The sequence below is a fragment of the Schistocerca serialis genome, chromosome 1 (assembly GCF_023864345.2).
Source record: "Schistocerca serialis cubense isolate TAMUIC-IGC-003099 chromosome 1, iqSchSeri2.2, whole genome shotgun sequence".
Classification (NCBI taxonomy): domain Eukaryota; kingdom Metazoa; phylum Arthropoda; class Insecta; order Orthoptera; family Acrididae; genus Schistocerca; species Schistocerca serialis.
The window spans coordinates 600,755,911-600,780,573 of record NC_064638.1 but is presented as its reverse complement, the minus strand read 5'-3'; the positions used below and the strand labels follow the sequence as shown (position 1 = coordinate 600,780,573).

General features: G+C 41.5%; 1 protein-coding gene across 3 annotated transcripts in view; it reads right to left on the bottom strand.

The window, feature by feature from the left end:
- LOC126477140 (dipeptidyl peptidase 9) overlaps positions 1-24,663 on the bottom strand; it is a 213,278-nt gene that overhangs the window by 30,203 nt on the left and 158,412 nt on the right. For all 3 annotated transcript variants that reach the window (XM_050103594.1, XM_050103595.1, XM_050103597.1), the window contains one exon: positions 17,319-17,491. In XM_050103594.1, the coding sequence (XP_049959551.1) occupies positions 17,319-17,491 (173 nt within the window). The remainder of the gene's footprint in view (positions 1-17,318; positions 17,492-24,663) is intronic.

The window sequence follows — 24,663 nt, the reverse complement described above, 5'->3', positions numbered from 1 at the left end:
TTTAACAGGTTAGCCTCACCATGAGACCTTATGGTAAATATGTCATCAATGTACCTAACCCAACCAGGGGCTGAAGACTTATGGATCCCTGGAACGCCCCCTCCAAGTGACCCATGCAAAGGTTGGCATAGGAAGGAGCCGTCCTGGTTCCCATGGCCGTACCCCTGATCTGTCTGCCCCTCAAAAGTGAAATAGTTGTTCGTAAGTATAAACACCTGCAGAGTTATGAGAAACTGGTGTCTGGGGGAAGAATACAGATGGCCCATGTGGTGAGTAGGAAGGCTGTCATAGGTTTGCAATCAGGTGGGTGCTGACTGAGGAAATGCTCAGCAGCAGACAGACCATCAGCAGCAGACAGACCATCAGCAGCAGACAGACATGTACGTGGGGGATGTTGGTATAGAGGAAGGTGGCATCAATGGTGGGATGGGCACAGATTTCAGATGATTTAGGAAACAGTTGGTATCTTTGATATAGGAGAGGAGCCTTTTATTACGGGTTGTAGGTGCTGATCAACTACGCGGTGGGTGCTTTGAAGCCAGTAACTTTAGGACAGCCAGAATGATTGGGTTTGTGGATCCCAGTAAGAAGGTAAAAGGTGGAGATGTATGGCTTGGGTGGGGTGAGAAGTTCCATGGGTTGAGGTGTTAGTCCTTGTGAGGGGACTGAGGTTTTAAGGAGGGACTGCAGGTCAGTATGAATCACAGGTATGAAATCTTTATGGCAGATGCCGTGTGTAGAGGTGCCAGACAACTGGCACAGACCTTCACTAACATACTCCTGTCTGTCAAGTAGTAGATCCTTTATCTGCTGGGAGGATAATGATAGAGTCATTAGCTTTTAGGGAACACAGAGACTGGAGTTCTGCGAAGGAAAGGTTAAGGTCATGTTGCAAGGACCTGAGGAAGGGTTTTGAAGCAATGCTGGATGTGAGGAATTCTTGTAAGACTTGTAAGTGATGATTCTGAGGTAGTGGTGGTGCATCAAGTTGGAATCATGATGTGAACTATTCAAGGCAGGATTCAACGTCAGGTTTGCTGTTGGAAACGTCTTGGGATTGGGTTGCAAGGCAATATTTCCGATTCATATAATGTGTGAAGGAAATTAGGTCCTCCACCAAAGCAGCATGATCAAATGCAAGTTTAGGGCTGAAATTGAGGCCCTTAGATAATACAGTATTACAACACATGAACAAGAAAGAGCAAGTTAGTAGTGCCCATGCAGATTTCCTATCATGTGAATTTGGTTATGGCTAAATAATCTGATCTGAAAGTGATATCTGGAGCATACACAGGGCAGTCCAAAATCGTATTAAAACAAAATTGTAAGGGTGTTGCAGAGTAGGTGGTGCTGCTGAGAAGTAATTGTTAAGTAAAAAAATTCATACATTGTACTGTTTCCCAGTTACATAGCATTGAAGTTAGCCAATGTGGCCATTTTGCATACAAATTCAAGCAGCCCGCCATATATAATTAGTGTCAGTTCTTATAAAAATAGATCAGTGTTTTTCAGTCTTTCTAAATATGCGACCCTTTTTTAAGTAAAAAATTTCTGGCGATCTCCCCCAGAACCGTAATAAAACTACGTCAGCGATTTCAAAGGCATCAAAATTAATTTTCTTGCTATTGGTACTATACTGATAGAGAAATCAAATGCACTGTGCAAGTTAGTTGCAGCAGTCAGCACTCTGTGGGCTGTGATCTATATTCATTGCTGCAGTGGAAGCGTGTGGGCAGCATAGGGACAGCAGTTTTCGCTCACTTCATATGGTTGTCCGAGTATGTATGTGGTTATTGCATAATTGTCCTTTGCTCTGAGCAAGCATAAAACGGAGATGTTACTCAAAAGATCTGCACAGCCCTCCATGTCTAGTACAAGTGGCTGTGGCAGACATAAATCAAAATAAAAAAATAGAGTTTTTTTGACATTTATTTGAAGTATTGTTTTACTGTCATGAATAATAAACCTCGATGTGTAATTTGCAGTGAAGATGGTCATGTGAGAGCATGAAACCCCTTGAGGGTATGATGCCACCGAAGCCCATGCATCACTTCACAACTAAACATTCCAAGGAAACTGATAAACTATTTGTCTTCTTCAAAAGGAAACTGAAAACCCTTAACCCGCAGATAACTAATATGATGCATTTAATAAAATTGTACAATTATTTGTTTATAAAAATAATATGTTATTGATTATTTGTTTTTCTGGTTTAAACAATTTTTTATCTGGTTTTAGGTATCCAGTGTCAATGAGAACATGTAATTAGCTAGCTACCAAGTTGCTAAAGCAGGGAAGCCACGAACAGATGCCAAAAATCTTATTTTGCCTGCAGTCCTGGACATGGTTGAAATTATTTTAGGTAAACAGGAGGAAAACAAGCTAAAAAGCATACTGCTTTGAGGTAGTACCATTGATTTCATAATAAATTATATGGCTGGTGACATTTAAGAACAATTAGTCAAAAAATCAATATTTTGCTTTGCAAATTGATGAATGTATTGATGTTTCAGGCTGTGGACTTTCTGAAAGCATTACTGGCCAGTGTCTGTACTACATGTTTTTCGTAAGCACTCACAACTACAAGATTGATGAGACAAAATGCGCCACCATTTGTGTTGATGGTGCTGACACTATGAAAGGCAATAAAAATGGGCTCGTTGCAAAATTAAAGTCAATAATGCCATATGTTTCATGCTGCTTTCTTCATTGACAAGCTCTGACAGTCATGATTTTACCTCAGCTGTTTAGAATCATTTTTGAAGACACAGGTTTGCTCCATCAAAATCCCCTTTATCAAACAGAGGTCAGTTAGCTTTCCAAAGGAACGGTATTGAAGTGAGTTCTGGAATTGAAAGCTGAATTATTAATGTTCTGACAAGATTCTAAATGTGAATTATTTTTGTGACCTTGTTCGGTTATTAGAGTTAGCATTTCTTACCGATCTTTCTAACCACCAAAATATTTCAAACAAGAGTCTCCAAGAATAAAATCACAGGATCCCTTTCTTCATTCATGGTCAATGTCTTTAAAATGATGATGATTGAGTCTTTCCCTTGCATTCAGAAGATTGTCAAAGAAATTACAGCGGAACAGTGGTACAAAGTTCTCACAATCCTTGCATGATACAGTGATGCATAATGTGGAAGAGAAACTATTGAGTTACTTTCCAGAATTGAACTCTGAAGCTGACAACAGGCATAGATAGATACTCATGCTTAAAATGGAATTTAATCTGCAAAAGACTGACGCCTTCTGTATGAAGTGAAAAGAAGAATATCCACAGCTGGAAAGAGCAGCTTTGAAATTATTAGTACCATTCATCACTTCCTAACTATGTGAATTAGTATCCTTTTTGGTGGAGAACATAAAAATTAAGAAGAGAAACAGGCTTCAATTAGTATATGATCTGGTTATTTATGTCTCACAAACAGAACTACAATTTCACAAATTAATACTAAATAAACAGGCACAGCCTCCTCATTTAAATTGCTGTATTTTTATTGTAGTGTAGGACCTAAAACCTTCACTTCTTTTAACTGGCTAAGTGGAACCTGTGATGTGTATTGCTTAAAATGCTAAAAACAATAAAAGGCTGATAAAGTGTCAAGTACAATTTTAAATAATACAAATAAGACACATTAGCCATCATCAATTTGCTGTTGTGCTTTAAAGTATTGTGCGTTTGTGAATAACTGCTGAAGCATACCATTATTGTTATTGGCCTTACTCTCGATGGCATGGTTTATGCTTTGCAGGAAAGCAATGACAAGATAACAGAAAATGCAGAAGAATAAATAGCGTAAGGTTTACATCAGTATTATTATTATTGTTATTATGAATGAAGTACAGTCAAATCTTGCCTAATGAGCATGATTTGCATAATGAGCAATAAACAATGTAATTTTGTAAAAGAATGGCTCACTGAATGAGCAATGTTTATGTAATGAGTCTGTTCAGTGCTTTTTTAATCCTTGGTAACCATTTCAAAAACCACCTTCTAATCTTGATAGACCTCTTCTGCTTTAATTGGCCAAGAGTCACTTGCTATTCTATGACCTTCTGCCTTACGCTCCAAACAAAAGACTCTGCTGATGACAATGCTGTATCCATCTGTACTGTTAACATTATTCATTCTGTTGCAGTTGTTATCTCCAATACCACCATACTCGTCTCCTTGACAGTACAGCAAATTCTCTGTGACAATGTTGCAAGCTCTCCTAACTTTGAATACTTTCGTTAATTCTTGGCCTTGAAATGCCTATTTATGAATTCCATTTTAGATTTGTCATTGTTAACCAAAATTAATTCAATTAAACTGCCCATTAACCAATATATACAAAGATGTTACATTCAACTAGCTATATTCTGTGTTTAGCACACATTTTGAAGAGAAGGAAAAAATAAATATCTTTAGATGACTTTCTTGTAAAAAAAGGATGTATGGTAACAAATTACATTAGTATTTTATAAATAGTTTTAGTATTTTTTTTAGAATGGATCAGATTATCATGTTTTCAAGAGAATTCAAACAGAAAAATTTGCTTCACATATTGAGTGTTTTGCGCACTGCAGATAAGACTCAAAAGTGAATTATGCTCTTTAAGCAAGATCTCACTGTAGAACCTGTTTGTAAAGAAGTAGATTTTTTTTATTTCTCAAAGTTACTTATTGGATCTTGTTCATTTAGTTATCAATTAGTTTCTGAAAACAGTTTTCAGGTTTTGCATTTATTCATCATTAACATGGAGTATTTATTGTAAAACAATCTACATTGTCATCAATTAAGAATTAATATTATACAAGGAATTGTATAATTTTAATAAAGAATTTCACTCATCTTAGGTCTAGCATTCAGATATGTGCTGGGCTGGTTGTTTCATTTACTTTCAACCAGCCTCAAAAGAAGACAACATTTATTTTTAATTAACTGAGAGTGTATTCGGTATATTTTACTATAAATTATTGTACCAGATTTTTAGAAAATATTTTTCAACTCTTTTATTAAGCACTATGAAAAAAAACAATGATACACCTTCACGGTAAACACAACAAACAACACGAAGGAAATAAGAAATAAACCGGGTACAAGCAAAGATGATTTTTATGGGAATCCCAATGAAGCTACAGAGCTGCGGAAATAGAAACAAAATCAACACACAGTGTGTCAATTACAGTCTGAGGTGATATCAAGTGTCTCAGATCCACTTGGTAGGAATTTCTGTACTTCATCAAGAAAACTAAGCTACGAATACTCCACAAGATGTTGCCCTCCCCACACCGCTGTTCCCACCCGGAAGTTCATGTGGTCCTCTCCTCTCCTTGCAAATCTCTCAGAGGTGAACTGGTGAATCCAGTCTGTACAGGACTTCATGACTCTCAATGTCCTAGTTCTCTGACAGATGTCCTTAGAGTTCAAGAGACATGTCACTTGCCACTGCTGCAAGTCTCTGCATATTTGAAGTTTTCAACAGGTTCAAATTAAATTCATATTCATTGCTATGAAAAAATGCTACATCTGAACGTTTGCGACTTTACGAAGTGCTTTCCCAAAATCACTTCTGTGTGATATTTCTACCACAGCAGATGATTGTCTCAAAACCTATATTATGTCATGCTGCAAATTCTGGGTGTAGCATTTAAAGTGATTAAACAGAAGTCACTCCTGCAACTGCAAGCCCTCCGAGAAAGACTTGCAGACCCCCCTCGGCATCGCGACCCACAGGGAAAACCACTGACAAAGTTGATAGCGCACAAGACTGCTCTGCCTTTGGATGAGGTTTCATGTTCATAACCATCCTATGTACAGTTTTTGTATTGCTCTCTCATTCGGTTTTAGGAAATCAAATGAAGAACATGTTTGGCGACAGCGTCTAGCAAGTCACTTTAACATTTGCAATGGTCTGATTAACTTTGATGCTAGTTAACTCTGAAACAGCACAACATATCAACTCCCCTCTAGCACAATATATCCTAGAATGCCGTTACAAGCTTCTTAGGCTACTTCTGACTACCCTGTTTATATATACTAAAACTCATATGAAAAATGTATTTTAGTTAAAACTCCTATAACGGACATAGAAAATTGTCAAATGCATAGAAATTTTGTGAATGAAAATTGTTTGTTGTATAAAATTCTTTCAATGAAGAATAAAATACTAACAAGATAAAATGTTATTAGAACTACCATTGGTGCATTACTAAGAGGCAGATTTATCACTCACTCTGGAGGACATTAAAATATTATCCACTCTCGAACATGTTGAAATAGACTAGTTTAACCTAATAGTTTGGGTACGAGTCCACATAAAAAACAAATTCTAACACTTTTAGAACACTCAGTTCCTAAAATAGGTGGTAGGTCACTGTCCAGACCAATTTCTACCCTTTTTTTGTACATACAGAAAGCAGTCTGTCAAGATGAGGCATATTGTAACAGGCAACCCACTGGCTTGACAAACTAGGCCATCTTTTCCCTGTAGGAAGTGGCTGTGTGTCAGGGTAGTGCCCAACATTGATCTTTTTAGTGCCATTTCCTTCCACCTGAACAACTGGGATGATGTCTTCCATGACTTCACTTTATGCAGCTTGTTGGTTTGTACTGCCTACCATTCATCTTCCCACTGGCACGTAGTTTTCTTTAAAAAGTAAGAAGTAATAACTTGTAAGGGAAAGGCACACTGCATTACTACATATCCTTCACAACCATTCCCGGCTGTATTGTCAGCTTGCTCATTCTCATGGACTGCCACATGCTGTGGGATCTAAATGATTGACACCTCTTTTCTCTGACACTGTAGTATGAGAAGGTCATCCTGAATATTCTACTGAATATTCTACAGCAATTTGTGCACTGGGTACAACTGTTGAACACTCTGAAGGCACTAAGAAAATCTGAGCATACGAGGAAATTCCTGATTCAATCATTTTTCATTCGCATCAGTGCTTTAAAAATGGCATAGAGCTCTGCAATGAAGACTGCAAACTGTGAAAACGCCAATTTGGAGGACAGCTGGTCTCTGATTGATTGCAGCCATCAGTGTACATAACTTAAAATTACACTTATATTTCAGAAGTACATAAAACACTTGGCTAAAACCATAATCTGAAATAACAGTTTTTCTACAACCTGTCAAATTTATAAAGCAGTGGCAGATATTTATTCCAACAATGGATTAGGACATTTGTTCTGCTACAGCCAGATTTTCGAGGTGCTTCTGTGCCCGAATTGCAAATGGTCTTGTTCCACTCTACTGGGGGAAAAAAAATCCTGGTCAGCTGATGTTCAGGCATTGAGATGAAACACTGGCAACTGATGGAACAACTTAATCTTTTAAGCATGTCGTATCATAAGAAGCATTCACTGGATGTAACAGCTCATCGCCTTCAGTGTATATGCTTTATGTGGAGCTTGTTCTATCAGGCTCCCATAGCTACTCCTTGGTGGACGCAGTCTAGATTCCTTGGATAAGATGCCCAATAGGCACAATGATTGCCCAACAAGCGATGAGTAAGGTTAAAATATGTAGCTTGTATCAAATTATTTAGCCATAGTCAAATTCACATGATATTGAAAGAGATATAAGGGGTGTTAGGAATATTTTTCTCTAGCTTTATCACCGTCACGTGTGATCACAAATAATTGCATCAATTTTCTCAAGTCTCAATTTAAAAAAATACACAGCAACATATAGCCTAATATGTGACTGCTATTTTTCACTGCAAACTTTTCAAATTTCAGGCAGTGTGTTACTTACATGTAAAATATCACAATACCTACGACCATTAGTGAAATTACAGGCACTTCATCATGAAGCTGACAAAGTTATAATGGACATAAAAACCATTTTTTTTACCAAATAGTTTCTTTAAAATCGTGTGAGGAAGATTATAGGCTTGTCAATTTGAGTGCACCATTCAGCAGGAGTAGCATATTGCCAAAGACACACTGACTTGGCTGAATGACGCCCGTCATAGATATCAGGCCGTGTGTGTACCTGCTGAGAGTCTGGGTTGGCATTCGCAGAACTGTGGGTAATGGTCTCAGTGTTGTACCTCTACCAATGCAGATACAGGAACTGCAGGTTTTCAAGAATCCATCAGAAATGTCTACAGGCTGTTGGTAAAATCTGCTCATTTGTGGCAAGCTAATTTTCCAAAAGAGAAATTAGCTTTTTCCACATTCTCACAGTGGTCAATATGACTTTTTCCATACATTATCTTGTTTCATGTGAAAAATATTACTTGTTACAGAGCGAGATGATGCTCGGTTATGACACTGAACTTTTATTTGGAAGAAATTTGGCACAGCCAATTTTCTTCCCAATCCTTCTGAAAGCTGATCTTGTGCCTCATCTCTACTGAATTTGCCACTGACAAGATGTTAAATATCAATATTCCTTCCTTCTTGGACTTTTATCTATGAACTTTGCCTTTACATTGATTCTCAAAAATATTCTACTTTCATCACACAGTTAACATAGTAAATGAAATCTTTTCTGTACTTTAACATAGATCAATTTACTAAAAAACATGAATCATTTACTTATAAATTTGCAACAAGTTAATCACAGGGATTCATAAAGAGTTACATCATATGTATACACAGGATGTCCTGGGAGGAATGTTAAGTATTCAGGTATATGACAGGAATGAGCATTCAATGCAAATAAGTCTAGTGAACATGAGCTCTAGCATGCGTACCTTAAGAGCTATGAAAACTTATTCACTCTCGATACTAAGACATTTGTTCTTCTGCAAGCACTCTGCTTTCCATATTTTTACAGATGGTAGTATGGACCACACCAATAAATATATGTCCAGTAAACACGGGCTCTAAAGCACATATCTTAAGAGCTATGAGTACTTGTTCATCTTCACTAACATGAAACACATCTCTTCTACTGAGCAAATGCTTCATAGCACTTAAGGTATGGATTTTAGGGGCCACCTTTATTAGACTTTCTCACTCACCCACGTGCACGCGCACAGAGAGAGAGTGAGTTTATAAGTGAAGAGAGATGCACATACAAGGCCAAGTACAAATGTTGAACAAAGTAATATAAACAATGTCCAAATATGTTGTAGGGTTACTTATTGCTTCCTTCTGGAATTCAGGATACATGAATCCCAACTGATGGGTTATGACACTTAATACAATTTATCTGTGGGAAACCGTTCAGATGCAGATTCTGCAATAAAGCAATGCACCCACAGCTTAATTTCCAACACAGATCACAATGGCTTAAAGTTCAAAACTTGTGATTGTGTAGGCTCAAAGTGGCCTGTTAGTTCCTCATGCTCATTATACCAGTCTCTGAAATTTCCAGTAGCAGGAGAGGCACAATAAAATCTTGGAATATGCAATTTACTGCTAGGAACAATGCTTGCACCATTGTATGATCTTGGTAACATAAATTTTTTCTCTGACTTTACAGTCATCTTCCCTTTAAGTGTGACAATAGGAACCACTGAATTCATTATATCACTCCCCAAATCAGTACAGAACCTCCAGTCTTAGTTGATAGAAAGCAGTAGATTTTCAAATTCCTCTTGTGCTCTCCATAATCAAACAAATCTGTAATAGGGAAGAGTATAAAAGTAAACTTGTTGGCTATATTACACTTTTCCAAAAACATTACAGGTTTTACACTTCTCACATGGCAGAAGCTGTTTCATACCATTATGCAACTGCAAGTTTTTCATCTCTCTCAGGTCTGGCCTTTAGTGCTGGATAGCAGTCTTTGCCACAGGTTTTTTTTCCTTGCATATTTGTGATGCACAATTCCAAAGATATCAAGACAACAATCAACTTCACTTTGTATTTTCCAACCGCTGCCCTTCCTTCAGAGTTTGAATGAGGAATGCTTCTACTGCAGACATCATGCTTTTGTTTGCATCTCATACTAGTACAACCGTAACTCATGACTAAATATCAAGATGTTATAAAGACTTACGATCAGTGTTGACACAGTCCAGATACTTGTACAAAACTTCAATGCAGAATTTTTCCATGGTGTGGAGACCAATTTCGCAGACACTCAGTGCATGTTCAGTTATCGTACAAAATCAAATATAAGTACTCCTTGCCAATTCCACACTAATCAGTTATCTCTCATATGGTAAAATAATGATTCCCCATTACCAGCCACACCCACTCAACAACTGCTCTACAGTTGGTTTGTAGGAACACAGACTTTTAGTTCTTGATGCTCTTCCACTTTTGAATCAACTGAACCACTCCATTACTTGGGTTTCTCTGGTGGCACTGTCAACATACATCTGCCAATCCTACAAACTGATTTACCTTAAAAATCACCAAGCTCTTGACAGAAGTTGATGCAGCATCTGACTAATATGTGATGTTGCACATAACAAAACTGTTACCAAGTGGCAAATAAAGCACTCAATGATAAGCAAAAATACAGGCAATGCTAGTGAAAGTGCCAGACTCCAATGTAAAAACTTAATTCACCTACAATCATTACTTTGCACTAGGAAAATTTGAGCATGGTACTTTTTATCCTGATCTCATAGCTTAGAGGCCCCATACTTCAGGAGTCACTTCTGTGGCCTTCTTGCCCTAGATAACAGTCCTCCTCTCTCTGTCTTTAAATTTAGCTTTTTTTTCCATTATTGCACTGAGCACATGAAGTTCTCCCATAAAGTGTACATGCAATCATCACACTAAACATGGCAGCTTTGGATACACAAGTGAATTTGAAACTGTTGCCTTGGGTGCACAAACTAAACTAAAACTACGTATTTTCCTTTGTTCAAAGCCTCTGAGATCCAACATGAAAGTGGATCCATTTACAATTCATCAAATACAGACATGCTGGTGGCTCTGAGCACTTCCAGAAATACTACAATACTAGAGGGAAACAAAAAGACGACAGCAATTAGTAGGGACCTAAAAATTTGCATTTTGTGATAAAAAGAGAATATAGACGCAAAAACATATGATTATCCAGTAGATGCCAATTTAAAGTGAATTGTATCCATTAAACTATTAAACTATTTTATCAGGACAACAGCTCTATTTTCTGCACATAAATATTGTAAGCATAACCAGTTTTGGTATTGCACGTCATCTGGTAAAGCCCAATTTGGAAAGTTAATATTCATGAGAATGAGTTTGAAGAATAAAAAGTGCATGAACGCAATGACATATCAGTGCGCCCGATGCTCTGGTATCCTGTCATTTGTAGGAGGTTGAATGGTCAGTATAAAATACATTCTTTCTAAAGCAGCATAGTACTCAGCCATGGGATCTAGCATCTTAGAAGAAACAAAAGTGTACTTTTGTCTGCTAGCTTAAGTTAAAAAATTAGTATTATGAGGACATATTTAATGTGGCAGTTTTAGAGAGCAACAGTGGTTACATCAAATGCTGGTAAGGGTTGGGCCTGAGCTACCTCATTTATGACACTGCTAACACCAGCAAGTGCAATAACCATTAGCACATGCTTTGTGTTGTTTGTTGCTTATTGTTTTCCTCACTTATATTGAAATGAGTGAAAGACAAATCCTGGTACATCATGAAGTTCGATTACAACCCTCACAGTGTCAGAAGGGATTAGCAGCCCCTGTGACCATGTGTCAGTTCTGCTTTTGTAGAAATGTAACAGAAGGAAGCAGAATGGCTGCTATGCCAGAGGGAGGCTGGGCTTGTTTTTCCACACTGCTCCTCTTCTCTCTGGTGGTCATTAATCTAGCTTGTGTACATTGATGGCCGACTGCAAGTTTGTACACTCTGCAGTTTGCACAATAGTGTTGTGACTCACCGATCTTTCAAAGCGCCGCCGAGCAGTTACGCGCGTCCTCTACATGGGGCGCTGTCTGTCAGCGATGCAGCAGCCGTGCCACCTAAGCGGCTGGCCAGCCAGCCAGCGGCCGCTAGACTTGGACTCAGTGCTGATTTGACTGTTACCGAGTACACATGTCTGTCTTTGTCTAATTGCTCTGTGACTTACATGTATGTGTGTTCAACTTGATGTTATAACAATTGGCGACGAGGATGGGATTTTTTCTTTTCATCCCTGACCCACAGGTTTCCATGGCTACTTTAGAGCAACTATTTCAGGATCTCATTGAACAGCAAACACTTCTCACATCGGCGATTCGCGATTTCATCGTTGTCTATACCTCCTTTTCCTCCTTATGACGAGACGGCGGAAGACTGGTCTGATTACAAAAAATGTCTTTGACAGCATTTCTTGGCATTTCACATCACAGACGAACAAACATGTAAGTCTCTGTTCCTTTCATGGATTTCACCTCAAATGTATCGGTTGTTGTCGCACTTGGCTCCTTTGAAAGATCCTGTGTCTTTGTCCTTTGTGGACATGTGCTCACTTCTGTCCTGTCCGTCTATTTTCAAAAGCATACGCATATGGTAGCCTCTCGTGTTGCCTTTTATCAGTGTCAAAAACAACCGCATCAATCCTATCGCGCTTGGGCAGCTGAACTTCATGGCCTCAGTAGGAAGTGTCAATTTGTTACTGAAGTTCACAAAGAATCCTACACCGATTCCATGGTACGGGATGCTATTATCCGGTCGGCGCCCGACAAAGAAATTAGGCAACGTGCCCTTCAGTTGGCAAATCCAACTCTAGACAAAGTCCTATCCATCGCTCAGTCTTTTGAAATTTCTCGCGCCACTGGGGCGCAAATAGAGGCGTGGGGTGACGTCAGGGAAGTACAACCTCTGTGCGCTGTTGATGAAGTATGCGGCGTGTCCCCGCCAGCCGACGTGGCCGCAGTACGCTCCCAAGTACAGCCTCAGCCTAACTGTAAACAAACCTCTAAGAAACTGCAGCAAAACCCACGGCAACTTCCTTCATGTCCGCGGTGTTTTACGAAACATTCACGAGAAGATTGTCCACAACATTGGGCCATGTGTTACAAATGCAAAAAGAAGGGTCACCTGTCATCCATTTGCAAATCTGACCGCATACCTGACATTCATGAACGTGATGCTGATTCTGCTTTTGTGTTGTCTGTCAATGGTACTTCTTCCCTTTCAGGGAAGTTATTCCTCACGGTCCAAATCCTTGGTCGGGATGTTCACATGCAGGTGGATACTGGTTATGCTGCCACTATCATTAATTCTCAGACATATCTTCAGTTGGGTTCTCCAATCCTATCACCTGTCACTCAGCAATAACGGACATACAATAAACAGAAGATTTCTCTCTTGGGACAATTTAATGGTGATGTATCTTACAAATCCGTCGTTCGCACTGTTCCCATATTTGTGGTCGACCAGAGTAACGCAGATAATCTTTTTGGTTTTGATGCCTTTCGCATTTTTGGGTTCTCCATAGATGATTCTGTCAATATCGTCTCTGATGCTATTCCTTCTGCTCAATTGGATTCCTTGTTGACAACATTTTCATCCCTTTTTTCTCCTAGGTTAGGCCGTGCAAATGACTTTGAAGCTCATGTCACACTCAAACCCACTGCTCGGCCTAAGTTTTTTAGGGCTCGGCCCATTCCTGTGGCCCTTCGTGATCGGGTAAAACGGGAGCTGGATCGTCTCACTACTTCAGGGGTCTTGCTTCCTGTCGCTTCCAGTGAGTGGTCCTCTCCTGTCGTCGTCGTTGCTAAGCCCAATGGTGATATTCGTCTCTGTGGCGATTTTAAAGCCACTGTAAACGCTCAATGCCTCATCGACACTTACCCTATGCCCCGACCTGAAGAATTGTTCACTAAACTTGCTGGAGGCCAGTATTTTTCTAAATTTGACCTGTCAGAAGCTTATCATCAACTTCCTCTCGACACTGCTTCCCGGCAGTTTCTGGTCCTTAACACACCTTTCGGCCTCTATCAATACCAACGATTGCCATTCGGGGTTGCCAGCGCCCCTGCTCTCTTTCAGCGATTCTTGGAGCGATTATTGCTCCCTGTCCCCAGGTGTATCAATTACATGGACGACATTGTTGTCACTGGCTCTACCACTGAATAACATTTTCAGAATCTCCGAACACTTTTTCATGTCTTACAGACTGCCGGTCTTACGTGTAATCTTCAGAAATCACAATTTTTTCAGGCATCTATCATGTACTTGGGGTTCCAACTCTCTCGGGATGGTATTTGTCCGCTTCAGCAAACTGTCGCTGCGATCGATGCCCTTCCTTGCCCTACATCTGTTAAGGAACTGCAGGCCTTCTTGGGGAAAATAGCATACTATCAAAGGTTTTTAACATCTGCGGCTTCAGTGGCTCAGCCATTGCATTGCCTGTTGCATAAAAACATGCCCTTTCACTGGTCCGCGTCATGCGATGCGGGTTTCAAAAATTGAAGACTATGCTGAAACAGGACCCGTGCCTGGCTACTTATCGACCTGGCCAACATCTCGTTCTTGCTACGGACGCCTCTCAATACGGGGTTGGTGCAGTCCTTGCGCACCGCTTTTCTGATGGTTCTGAACAACCCATTTCTTATGCCTCCAAAACGCTCACTGATGCCCAACGAAAATATTCTCAAATTGAAAAAGAAGCTTTGGCCATTATTTATGCTCTTCATAATTTTGGTGTTTTTCTTTATGGATCCAAATTTCATCTTGTTACGGACCACAAACCACTTGTTTCCTTGTTTCATCCATCAACGTCACTTTCCGACAAGGCTGCACACCGCCTCCAGCGTTGGGATCTTTACTTGTCTCGTTTCAATTATGAGATTCATGTCCGGCCGACGGCTCAACATGCGAATGCTGATGCACTGTCTCGCCTTCCCATGGGTCCTGATCTGGCATTCGATAGGGACGAACATTTGTGTTTCCACCTGGATGTTGCCGAGCAGCGGGTTGTGGACGGGGCTGCTACGGGTTCTGACCCTACCCTCTCCCGGGTTTTACGCTGTATTCAGAAGGGTTGGCCAGATCGTCCGTCCGCTAAGACTTCTGATCCGTTGGGGAACTACTACACTTTGCGCTACCGCCTCACAGCTAGGGATGGTGTTATCCTCCTTTCCACCGACAATGCTTCACCGCGTGTTGTGGTACCTGCGTCTTTGCGTGCATCGGTCTTGTGCCTCCTTCACCAAGGACACTGGGGTGTCTCTTGCACAAAATCTCTGGTACGCTGTCATGTGTACTGGCCTGGCTGAAATCGCACACATGGTCGCTGCCTGCGGCCCTTGTGCATCACAGGCCGCCGCCCTGAAGTCATCTTTGTCACCGTGGCCTTCGCCTGAGAAGCCCTGGGAGCGTATTCATGCCGACTTTGAGGGACCTTTTTTAGGTACTTATTGGCCACTCGTAATTGACGCCTACTCTAACTTTCCTTCCATTGTCCATTGCACATTGCCTACCACCACAGCAACCACAAATGCTCTGGCTCACATTTTCTATTTGGTAGGCCTTCCCTCTACTCTTGTTGCTGATAATGGTCCACAATTTGCCTCTTCTTAATTTGCGGATTTTTGTGCCTGTCACAGAGCCATGCATGTCACGGCCCCTCCGTTCCATCCACAGTCAAACGGTGAGGCTGAACGACTGGTATGCACATTTAAGGCTCAGATGAGGAAACTCCTGACTCGTTCTGCTGCTAATGATGCGCTTCTCCAATTTCTGGCTTCTTACCGTTTCACCCCCATGGGCGACCACAGCCCGGCTGAGCTCTTACATGGCTGACAGCCCCGCACGCTACTTCACCTTCTGCGGCCTTCCACCTCACGGCCGCGGGCACCTTCGCTTGGCCGGTTCGCCACCGGCGACCTTGTATGGATACGGGGATACGGCAGGCGGCCAAAATGGAGTCCTGGTCGCATCTTACGACACCGTGGGCGATGCCTGTATGAAATCCAGACGGATATGGGTGTTGCGATGCATCATTCGGACCAGCTTCGGCCTCGTGTGCCAGCAACGCCTGTTCCGAATGCCACTACACCACCTTCGGCTCTACCTGATGCTCAGGATCTTGGCATCTCTGATTACTCACAACGCAGCCCTCTCACCATCATCTCGGTACCAGCACAAGAACGGACGCTACCAGGAGATGTGCCCATGCAGGAACCGGATGACCATCATCTGTCGGAGCAACTCTACTTGCCTCCTTCTCCTACGGATGACGACACATCGCCTATGTCTCCTGTTATAACAACCGGACTTGCCGCAATGGGCAGATTGGTGCACGGGGCCCCAGCAGATTCGACCCCTACGTCTCCTGTCATCTCGACCCGTTATCATCGGGGAAACTTCCGTCCTTGCGGGAAGCCTCCTCCCCGAGACTTTACGGCCAGTCAAACAACACCTATGGATGTTAGCAATCTACAGGCCACCTCCATCAAGACCAGTGCAAAAAATTCAAAGGGAGGAAAAGTGTAGTGACTCGCCGATCTTTCAAAGTGCCGCCGCGCAGTTACGCGCGTCCTCTACATGCGGCGCTGTCTGCCAGCGATGCAGCAGCCACGCCACCTAACCAGCCAGCCAGCCAGCCAGCGGCCACTAGATTTGGACTCAGTGCAGATTTGACTGTTACCGTGTACACATGTCTTCATTTGTCTACTTGCTCTGTGACCTACATGTATTGTGTCATCTTTGAAATATATGTGTTCAACTTGATGTTATAACAAATAGAGACTGAAAAACGAAACCTTTAAATGTAGTTCAACAGCTGTGAAATTATTCCCTTAAAGTACAAATAACAGGTATTTTTGTTTCTAATTCTATGCTAAATGCCTTGCCAGTTCTATCTGCAGTGTTGTCAAGTGTGGTTTGCATGGCTATGAATGTCAGTGGAATGTCAAATTTAACATTCTGAAGATGTTGTAATTATCAAATTAGTTGGAAAAAAATAATGTTGGGAAATCCTTAAATCTCAACAGAGACAATCATTTGTTGAAAGAAATAGAGCCAAAAATAATAAACAAGTGAAGATATTCTGGAAAAATGCAATTGAATTTTTTGCAAGAACAAACACACTATTCAAAAAGCTCCCCAATCACCAGAAAGTTATTTTAAAACACTGAGGCATTGTCTTGAGGCACATAGCATGACAGCCTTTCAAATTTGTGTGTCAACCCATTGGGTGGGTGGGGGGGGGGGCAGGGGGGGGGGAGGGAGGAGGAGGAGGAGGAGGAGGAGGAGGAGGAGGAGGAGGAGGTGGTGGTGGTGGTGGTAAGAAATAGATGTGAATTTTCAGGACCCGAGGAATTAGATATAAGTCACAAAATGTACTAACGAAATTAGACTTTTATTCCAGTGTATTTACACTACTCTGTTCAATTTCTGCAAGATAACAATAGCCTAAGAGAATAAACAAGTAAAACTAGAAATTTCACGCTATTACTATTATCCATTTAAATTTTCATACCTTGAAAGTATTTGAAACAAGCTGTACTTCTGGTCCACCATATATGTTTAAAACTGTTGGGTATTTCACACCTGGCTCAAAATTGTGTGGTCTGAACACCATGGCATAAAGCAGGTCTCCTGAAGAAATCTTGTGGGTGTATAGCTCGGGGTAGTGGAAGTTCGCCTCAGGCACTGAAACATGTGGCCTTTACCTGTTGATTAAATAAGAAAGGAAACCTGCAAACTGTGGTTGTACAAGTGCATGTGCATATGCTTCTATATATGCATATGAGCATGCACAAGATATGGAACCCATCCTAACACAGTTGCATTGTGTAAACAAAAATATGAACTTGGGTAAGTACTAAATTTTTTCCAAGCAATCAATTAGCACAGGAGGCATTTAGTATTTACAACCAAATCCATCAACAACATTCAACAGAATTTTAAATTACTATGCCTTCAGTAAGAATGCGACTTAATAAACAAGCCAGAATAACATCTACAGCAGACGTTAGCAGATAAATAATAAACAATATACCAAACATAAACTTTTAATATCCTACCCTAGTTCGATATCAATACTCCTTAAGAGCATGGGTGATTTGAAAATATTCTACAATCACCAATAGCCATGGTTCGAATGGATACAGAGCATCTTACGTCAACAGTGGCACATAATCTGACTTCTCTAATTAAGGTAACAGTTCAGAGAAAACAATCAAATGTACCTTCATTAGTGCTGAGATTGCAAACACAAGCAAATTCTGTAACACAAAAATTTTGCATTGCTCTCTACTGAAATAAGTTTATCATTCTGGTTAGTAACAAACAAAACAAAATGAAATAAAACTGGACACAGATAACAAAAGTGCTGCAAGTAACAGTAATTATCAGTTGTTGTCCTTCTATGGTATTTAACACAATTTTATTTTTATATTAGTTACCTGTGTCCACAAACTCCTACTCAGCTCCCATGAAACATCATTACAGAAATGTCACATCAGTAAATTGTTATCTGTATTATTAAAACATACTTTCATACTCTAAGGTAGAGGTTTTCAAACATTTTTGCTCAAGAGCTAACACTGACATTGTGTAGGGCACCTCCAGCTGTATACATGCCGATTTTGTAATTAACTGGTAACCTACAAAAATTATTATGTAATGAGCCCCCAATAGACAAGCTATAGTAAGGGCACAATAAATTGCCCTCTGGCTTCCAAGTAGTGATCATTAAAAGTTGGCACTATTCGGAACACATGTCAATTGTTCTCTGTTTCGGATTTTTGACATCCTCAGCTACCCAAAGGTCATGCAACTGCAGTTGCCTGACGAAGTAGTGTTGTGTTGTCCTTGTGAGCAGACTTCTACTTGTACTTGCAAGGGTGGTTTGGAAAGTTCTCAAAATCACCATGAGAGGGCAGCACTAGCGCAACAAGTTGTTCACATGATATTCATTGGACAGTTGCCTGTAAACACATGACATGTTAAGTGTTTTTGGAAGAGAGCTGTGGCAGTGACATGGCTATGTTGTTGTTCCCACATACTGATTTGTGTATGTGTGTGTGGGGGGGGATTGAGATTCAAGCAGTGCTTAAGTACTTTGTAAAGAAAGGTATGAAAGCTAAGGACATTCATGCCGATTTCCAGAATATACTGGGGGACTCTGTTCCTTCATATTCAACTGTTGCCAAGTGGACAAATGAATTTAAATTTGGGCGGGAGAGATTAAATGATGATCTGCACAGTGGTTGGCCAAGATGGGTCAACTACTCCAGAAATCATTGCAAAAGTGCACACAAAATGGTCATGGAGGATCGCTGATTGAAAGTGTGTGAAATTGCTCATGCTTGCCAGTTGTCATCTGAAAGGGTGTATTACATTTTAACTGAAGAATTAGAAATGAAAAAATTATCTGCATGATGGGTGTCGCGACTCTTGCCCCCCCCCACACACACACGCCCATGAGTTGTCAGTAGTGGAACGCAAACAAAAAACATTCTACCACTCACATACTTTTAACTCTGCAATGACCATCCCACTTACCCCTCTGTCCCTGAGGTAAGTGGCCAACCTTTCCTAGCTCACAGTCAAATTCACGAACATCAATTAAGCACATCTTAAGACATTACTGCCTCTGTAATTTGTTTTCCTTACTGAGCACGAAAACTACACTCTAAGGCACTCTTAACATTAGTTGATGTTTTTGGATTTGGCGGTTAGCTGCTAGATGCATGTTGTTATAAAATATGACCGAGATTGGCAAGCCGCACTAATGTTTGATGCGGTCCGCGTGCAGCCCATGGACCACAGCTTGTGACCACTACTCTAAAAAAGTGAACTCAGATCAAGCTGAACTCTGTAATATGTGGTGTACCAACTATAATTACAGATTTTTTCTCACTGTAAAGTGGGATAAACTTTGTCTAACTGAGTTAAGTCTAAATGAAGTCATCAGTTCACAATGTAGCCTCACTACAATAGGCTCTTCCAGTGTATACTGTTGGTGAAAAGCTCTAAGGTTTTCAGCCAGGTGGCCGTGTTAAATACCACAACATTGCATATTTGGCCTATCTCGACAGATTATGATTGAAACATCGTGGTATTTTAACACTGCCACCCTGCTGTTAATCTGAGAGCTTCTCACCGATGATGATGATGATGATGATGATGATGATGATGATGATGATGATGATTATTATTATTATTATTATTATTATTATTATTATTATTTATGGTGGAGGGTGCTACATAACTAGGTCATCAACGCCCTTCCATTAATGTTATACCGAAGAAGATTTTCTCAATTTATGAAAGAAGATCATTAAACTGGAAAGCTACATTTGATCCCACCACAGGAAACATAAAGCAACCCCAAGAAGGTGAGGTTCATAAAAGCTCGCAATAAAACCCCAGCGAGACACAGTGGGATAACTAAATAAAATCATGGATAAAATACCTGCAAGGATGCTGTTAAAAATAGGACAAATGACTGTGGTGGGATGACGATTTAGAAATAATACATGACACAGCCAGTCTGTGACCCATTAAGATCTCACAATCAGTATTTTGGGAAGAATTCTGGACGTCACACAAAATTTTAAGACACGAACAACACTCGCCTTGTTATCAGTTAAAATAGAAGAAAGATCCTGTGGGAGATCCAGTTCAACCCACAGGTCATCATATAAAACACACTCAGTTAACAGATGTCATATCGACAGCTGTGTCCCGCATCTCTGACATGCTGTGGGCTCCTCCCGACATAGGAGGAAGCCATGTGTCAATGTCCCACTTTTAGCCGAGTAAGGGCTACTTCTTCACACCGTTGCGAGTGGAAGGAGGTAATCCATGTTCACACTGAAGTCTTGATGGAACACAGTTTATTATTCCTCACTGCCAGTCACTGAGACTCCCACCAACATATGGCCTTCCTGGTCACAAAAGAAGTGACAGCCTGCAGAGGGTCTAAACAGCGGGCAGGAGGAGAAAGGGAGCAAGCTTCCTTAGCAGCAGCAGCAGCAGCAGTGACGAGTTCATTTCCCTGAATGCCTATGTGCCCTGGAACCCAGCAAAAAATGATTTCCTTGTTTTGCCTGTGCAAGAGAAGGAGAGCATCATATGTCTGTTGCACCATCCAATCTGCTGGGTACATTTGTCCAACAGCGAGAAGGGCACTTTGAGAATCAGAGCAGATGATAAATTTTTTGTCACAACACCTTCTCATCTGATCAATTGCCCCCAGGATAGCAAAAAGTTCCACGTAATAAACTGAAAATTGCTCCGAGAGCCCCATCCTGAGGACAATGTCTGGGAACATGACAGAACAACCGAAAACATCTCTCTACTTAGAACCATCTGTGTAGACGGTAATAAAATCTGGGTGGCTACGTAAAATTTCATTAAATTTAATTTTACAAACATAGTCTGGGGTACAAAAGCAATATGAGCCTTGGCAGTAGCCAGGGGGAGGCCCTACTCCACCCCTGGCTTAGGACCTTATTGCCCCCCACCTGTAACAAATCAAGGCTCTCCCTTGCGCAGATCCCAAATGGCCGTGTTGCTTGTGGTCGATGATCGAACAGTTGTTCCAGTGGTGGATTAACAATGTAACTGGATGCTAATGATGTAGGAATGGACAATGCCCTATATGCTTAGCATACCACGAGAAGAAGATGAATAGACAGCCGAGGCTCACAGGCCTCCACACACAAACTGACAACAGGGCTTGTGCGATAGGCCCCTGTTGACAGCCTAATGCCCTCATGTTAAACTGCATCCAACATTTTAAGGTATGAAGGCCTTGCTGACACATAAAACTGGCATCCGTATTCATGCCAGGGTCACACAAAAGCCTTATAAAGTTGGACCAGATGCGCTCTTTTGGCTCCCCAAGACCAATGACTGACACATTTAAGAATGTTTAAGGCCTTGAGACATCTCATTTTGAGTTATTTAAGGTGTGGCAACCATGTTAACTTCTCATCAAAGATAAGACTCAGATACTTCACCTTTTCTTTAAAAGTGAGAACAGTGTCCTCCAGTTTTAAAAAGGGCAAATTAAACAGACAGCAGGAACGGTTAAAAGCAACAGAAACTGTTTTCTCAAATGAGAATTTAAAACCAGTGGTGCAAGACCAATCCTCCAACTGCCTGATCGCGAGTTGCAATTGCCTAGTAGCCGTGGTGAGGCTGGAGGATGCACAGAAGATGGAGAAATCTGTCCACAAACAAGGAACATAATACTGGATATCACACTGTGGTTGTAATACTATTCATTGCAATGGCAAAAGCCGAGACATTTAAAACACTCCCTTGAGGGACACCATTCTCCTGCTTAAAATGGTCAGACAGGGCATTCCCAACCCTGTATCTAAAATATCTCTCCGAGAGAAAGGACCATATGAAGATCGGTAGACTCTGTGGAATCTCCACTGATGGAGCTGCGACAAAATATTATGCCTCCAGGTAGAATCATATGCCAGTTATCCAAATTTTATTGAAGAGCTGAAGGAGGACTTCCTTTGACTGTCAGTCCATCTATTGCAACATGCTGTAGGTTATCAGGTCCTTTCAAGGGGTCATATCACAAGCAACTGACAATGCAGAATCCAGCTCCCACAGAGAGAAAGACTGGTTGTATTCTTCCGTGTTGGTGGAATGGAAATTAAGATCAGCCTTCTCCTGGGCTCCTGATATCAATGGAACGTGGGACCCTGGCTGGAATCAGCCGTAATGGATTTATATGATTCAGTCATTGTCTGAGCTATATCCCTCATCGATGTTACAAGAGACCCCTGTATTCCTGCAGCTGCTATTGTCAGTCGAGAGTTGTGCCTTGAGATCCTCCTAATGGCTTCCCATACTTTACATGCAGGTGTGGACCGACTGATGGAGTTCAGGAACTCTTGCCAAGACTTCTGCTTACTCTCCCGAATTATTCTCCTCGCCTTTGCACGCGCCATTCAAAAGTTTGCAGGATTCTCATCTGTAGGGCATCGATTGAATCTGCACATAACTGTCCTCCTGTGCCTGATTGCAAAACGACACTCCTCATTCAACCAAGGGACAGGTTGCCTCCTAGGCACTTCCACCGTCTTTGGGATAGATGCATCAATGGCATGGTGAATCACAGCTGTAATGTGATCCACCCAGTCCTGGATGCCGTCACATTGCTCAAAAACAGCTAACTGCATGTAAAGCATCCAGTTAGCCTTCTTGAATAACCATTTCAGTGGCTTTCTTTCAGGATCTGCTCTATCAAGTAGATGGATCCAGATAGGGAAATGGTCACTATGATGAAGGTCATCGTCCACTGCCCACTAAGCAGTGTTCCCAAGAGCAGAAGGAGAAGTCTATGGCTGTGGACGAACCTGTAGAGGTGCTAAAATGTGTAGTTTGACCCATGTTCAGCAGTATAAGATCTGTTGTGTGTAGCATGTCCTGAAGTACCCGACCCTTGGGGCATGTGGTGTTAGAACCCCATTGTGCACTGTGTGCATTGAAGTCCCCTAAAAGGAGAATGGGTCAGGGTAGTTCATCACGAAGATGAGTGAGGACTCCACTATCAAGAGGCTCATGGGGTGGTAAGTACACAGACCACACACTGATTTCAACATGGACCACTATCCGAACAGCAATCACTTGTAGTGTTGCTGTTGTTAATGGAATAGGTGAGGAGCGAAAAGTGTCCTTTACGAACACTGCAACATTATCTTTTTGCTCTGTCACCATTAAGGTCATCATTTCTATAAAGGTGATAGCCTCCAAGTACAGGTGTGTCAGTCTCTTTAAAATGAGTCTCTTGAAGGCAGAGGCAAAAGGGTCTGTCCTGTACAAGAAATCTCAGTTCCACCAGATGAGTCCTGTATCCATTTATATTCCATTGAAGTATGGGAGCTGTTTCATCTATGTGGTCTTGATTTACTCCTGTCTTTGCGCCAAGGTGGTGAGGCACTTGTAGAGCGAGGGAGAGTGGTGGGGCTGACTGGGTCTGGTGATGAGGCATCAAAATCCATGATATCATCATCAGGGCAGTCAGACAAGTCAGAATGACGTCTGATGGAACCGGGTCAGCTTTCAACCAGAATGTTGGGATCCTTTCCCTGCTCCCTTTCCCAGCAAGGATGAGGGGGAAAGGGGGTGGCGAGAGCCACTTTTCTTTGGAGAAACTTGGCATTGAGGGGCACTCTGCTTTTGGGGTGCCTTCAGGCTGTGCACTGTGGAAGCATTACTGGTCTCTTCCATCGTAGCTGTCCGGATAACTGTGTCTTTCACTTTACTTTGGCACATAGAGGTGCAAGTACAGGCGCTAAAGGTGGATAATGGAACACTGGACGTCGTCTGAGTCAAAGCATCGACCTTAGTAACAGGTTTCTGCACCAACGAACAATAAGAAATGGCAATGATGGGGTTTCATTGCCAAATAGTCCTTTTTGATTTCTGCATAGGGGATCTGAAAATGGTTCAAATGGCTCTGAGCACTATGGGACTTAACAGCTGAGGTCATGAGTGCCCTAGAACTTAGAACTACTTAAACCTAACTAAACTAAGGACATCACACACATCCATGCCCGAGGCCAGATTTGAACCTGCGACCATAGCAGTCGCGTGGTTCCAGACTGAAGCGCCTAGAAGTGCACGGCCACTGCGGCCAGCAGCATCTGCTTGGTCACTTTGATTTCCTGAATTTTGCGTTCCTCTGCAAAAACAGAGCAGGCTCAGCTCCCGACTGAGTGGCTTCAAGAGCAGTTAATACAGACTGTTGGAGATGGACAGCCCATGCCAGCTTCATGGCCTGCCTTTCCACACTTCCAACAAGTCGCTTTGCCTCTGCAACTCAGCATTGTATGGCCAAAATG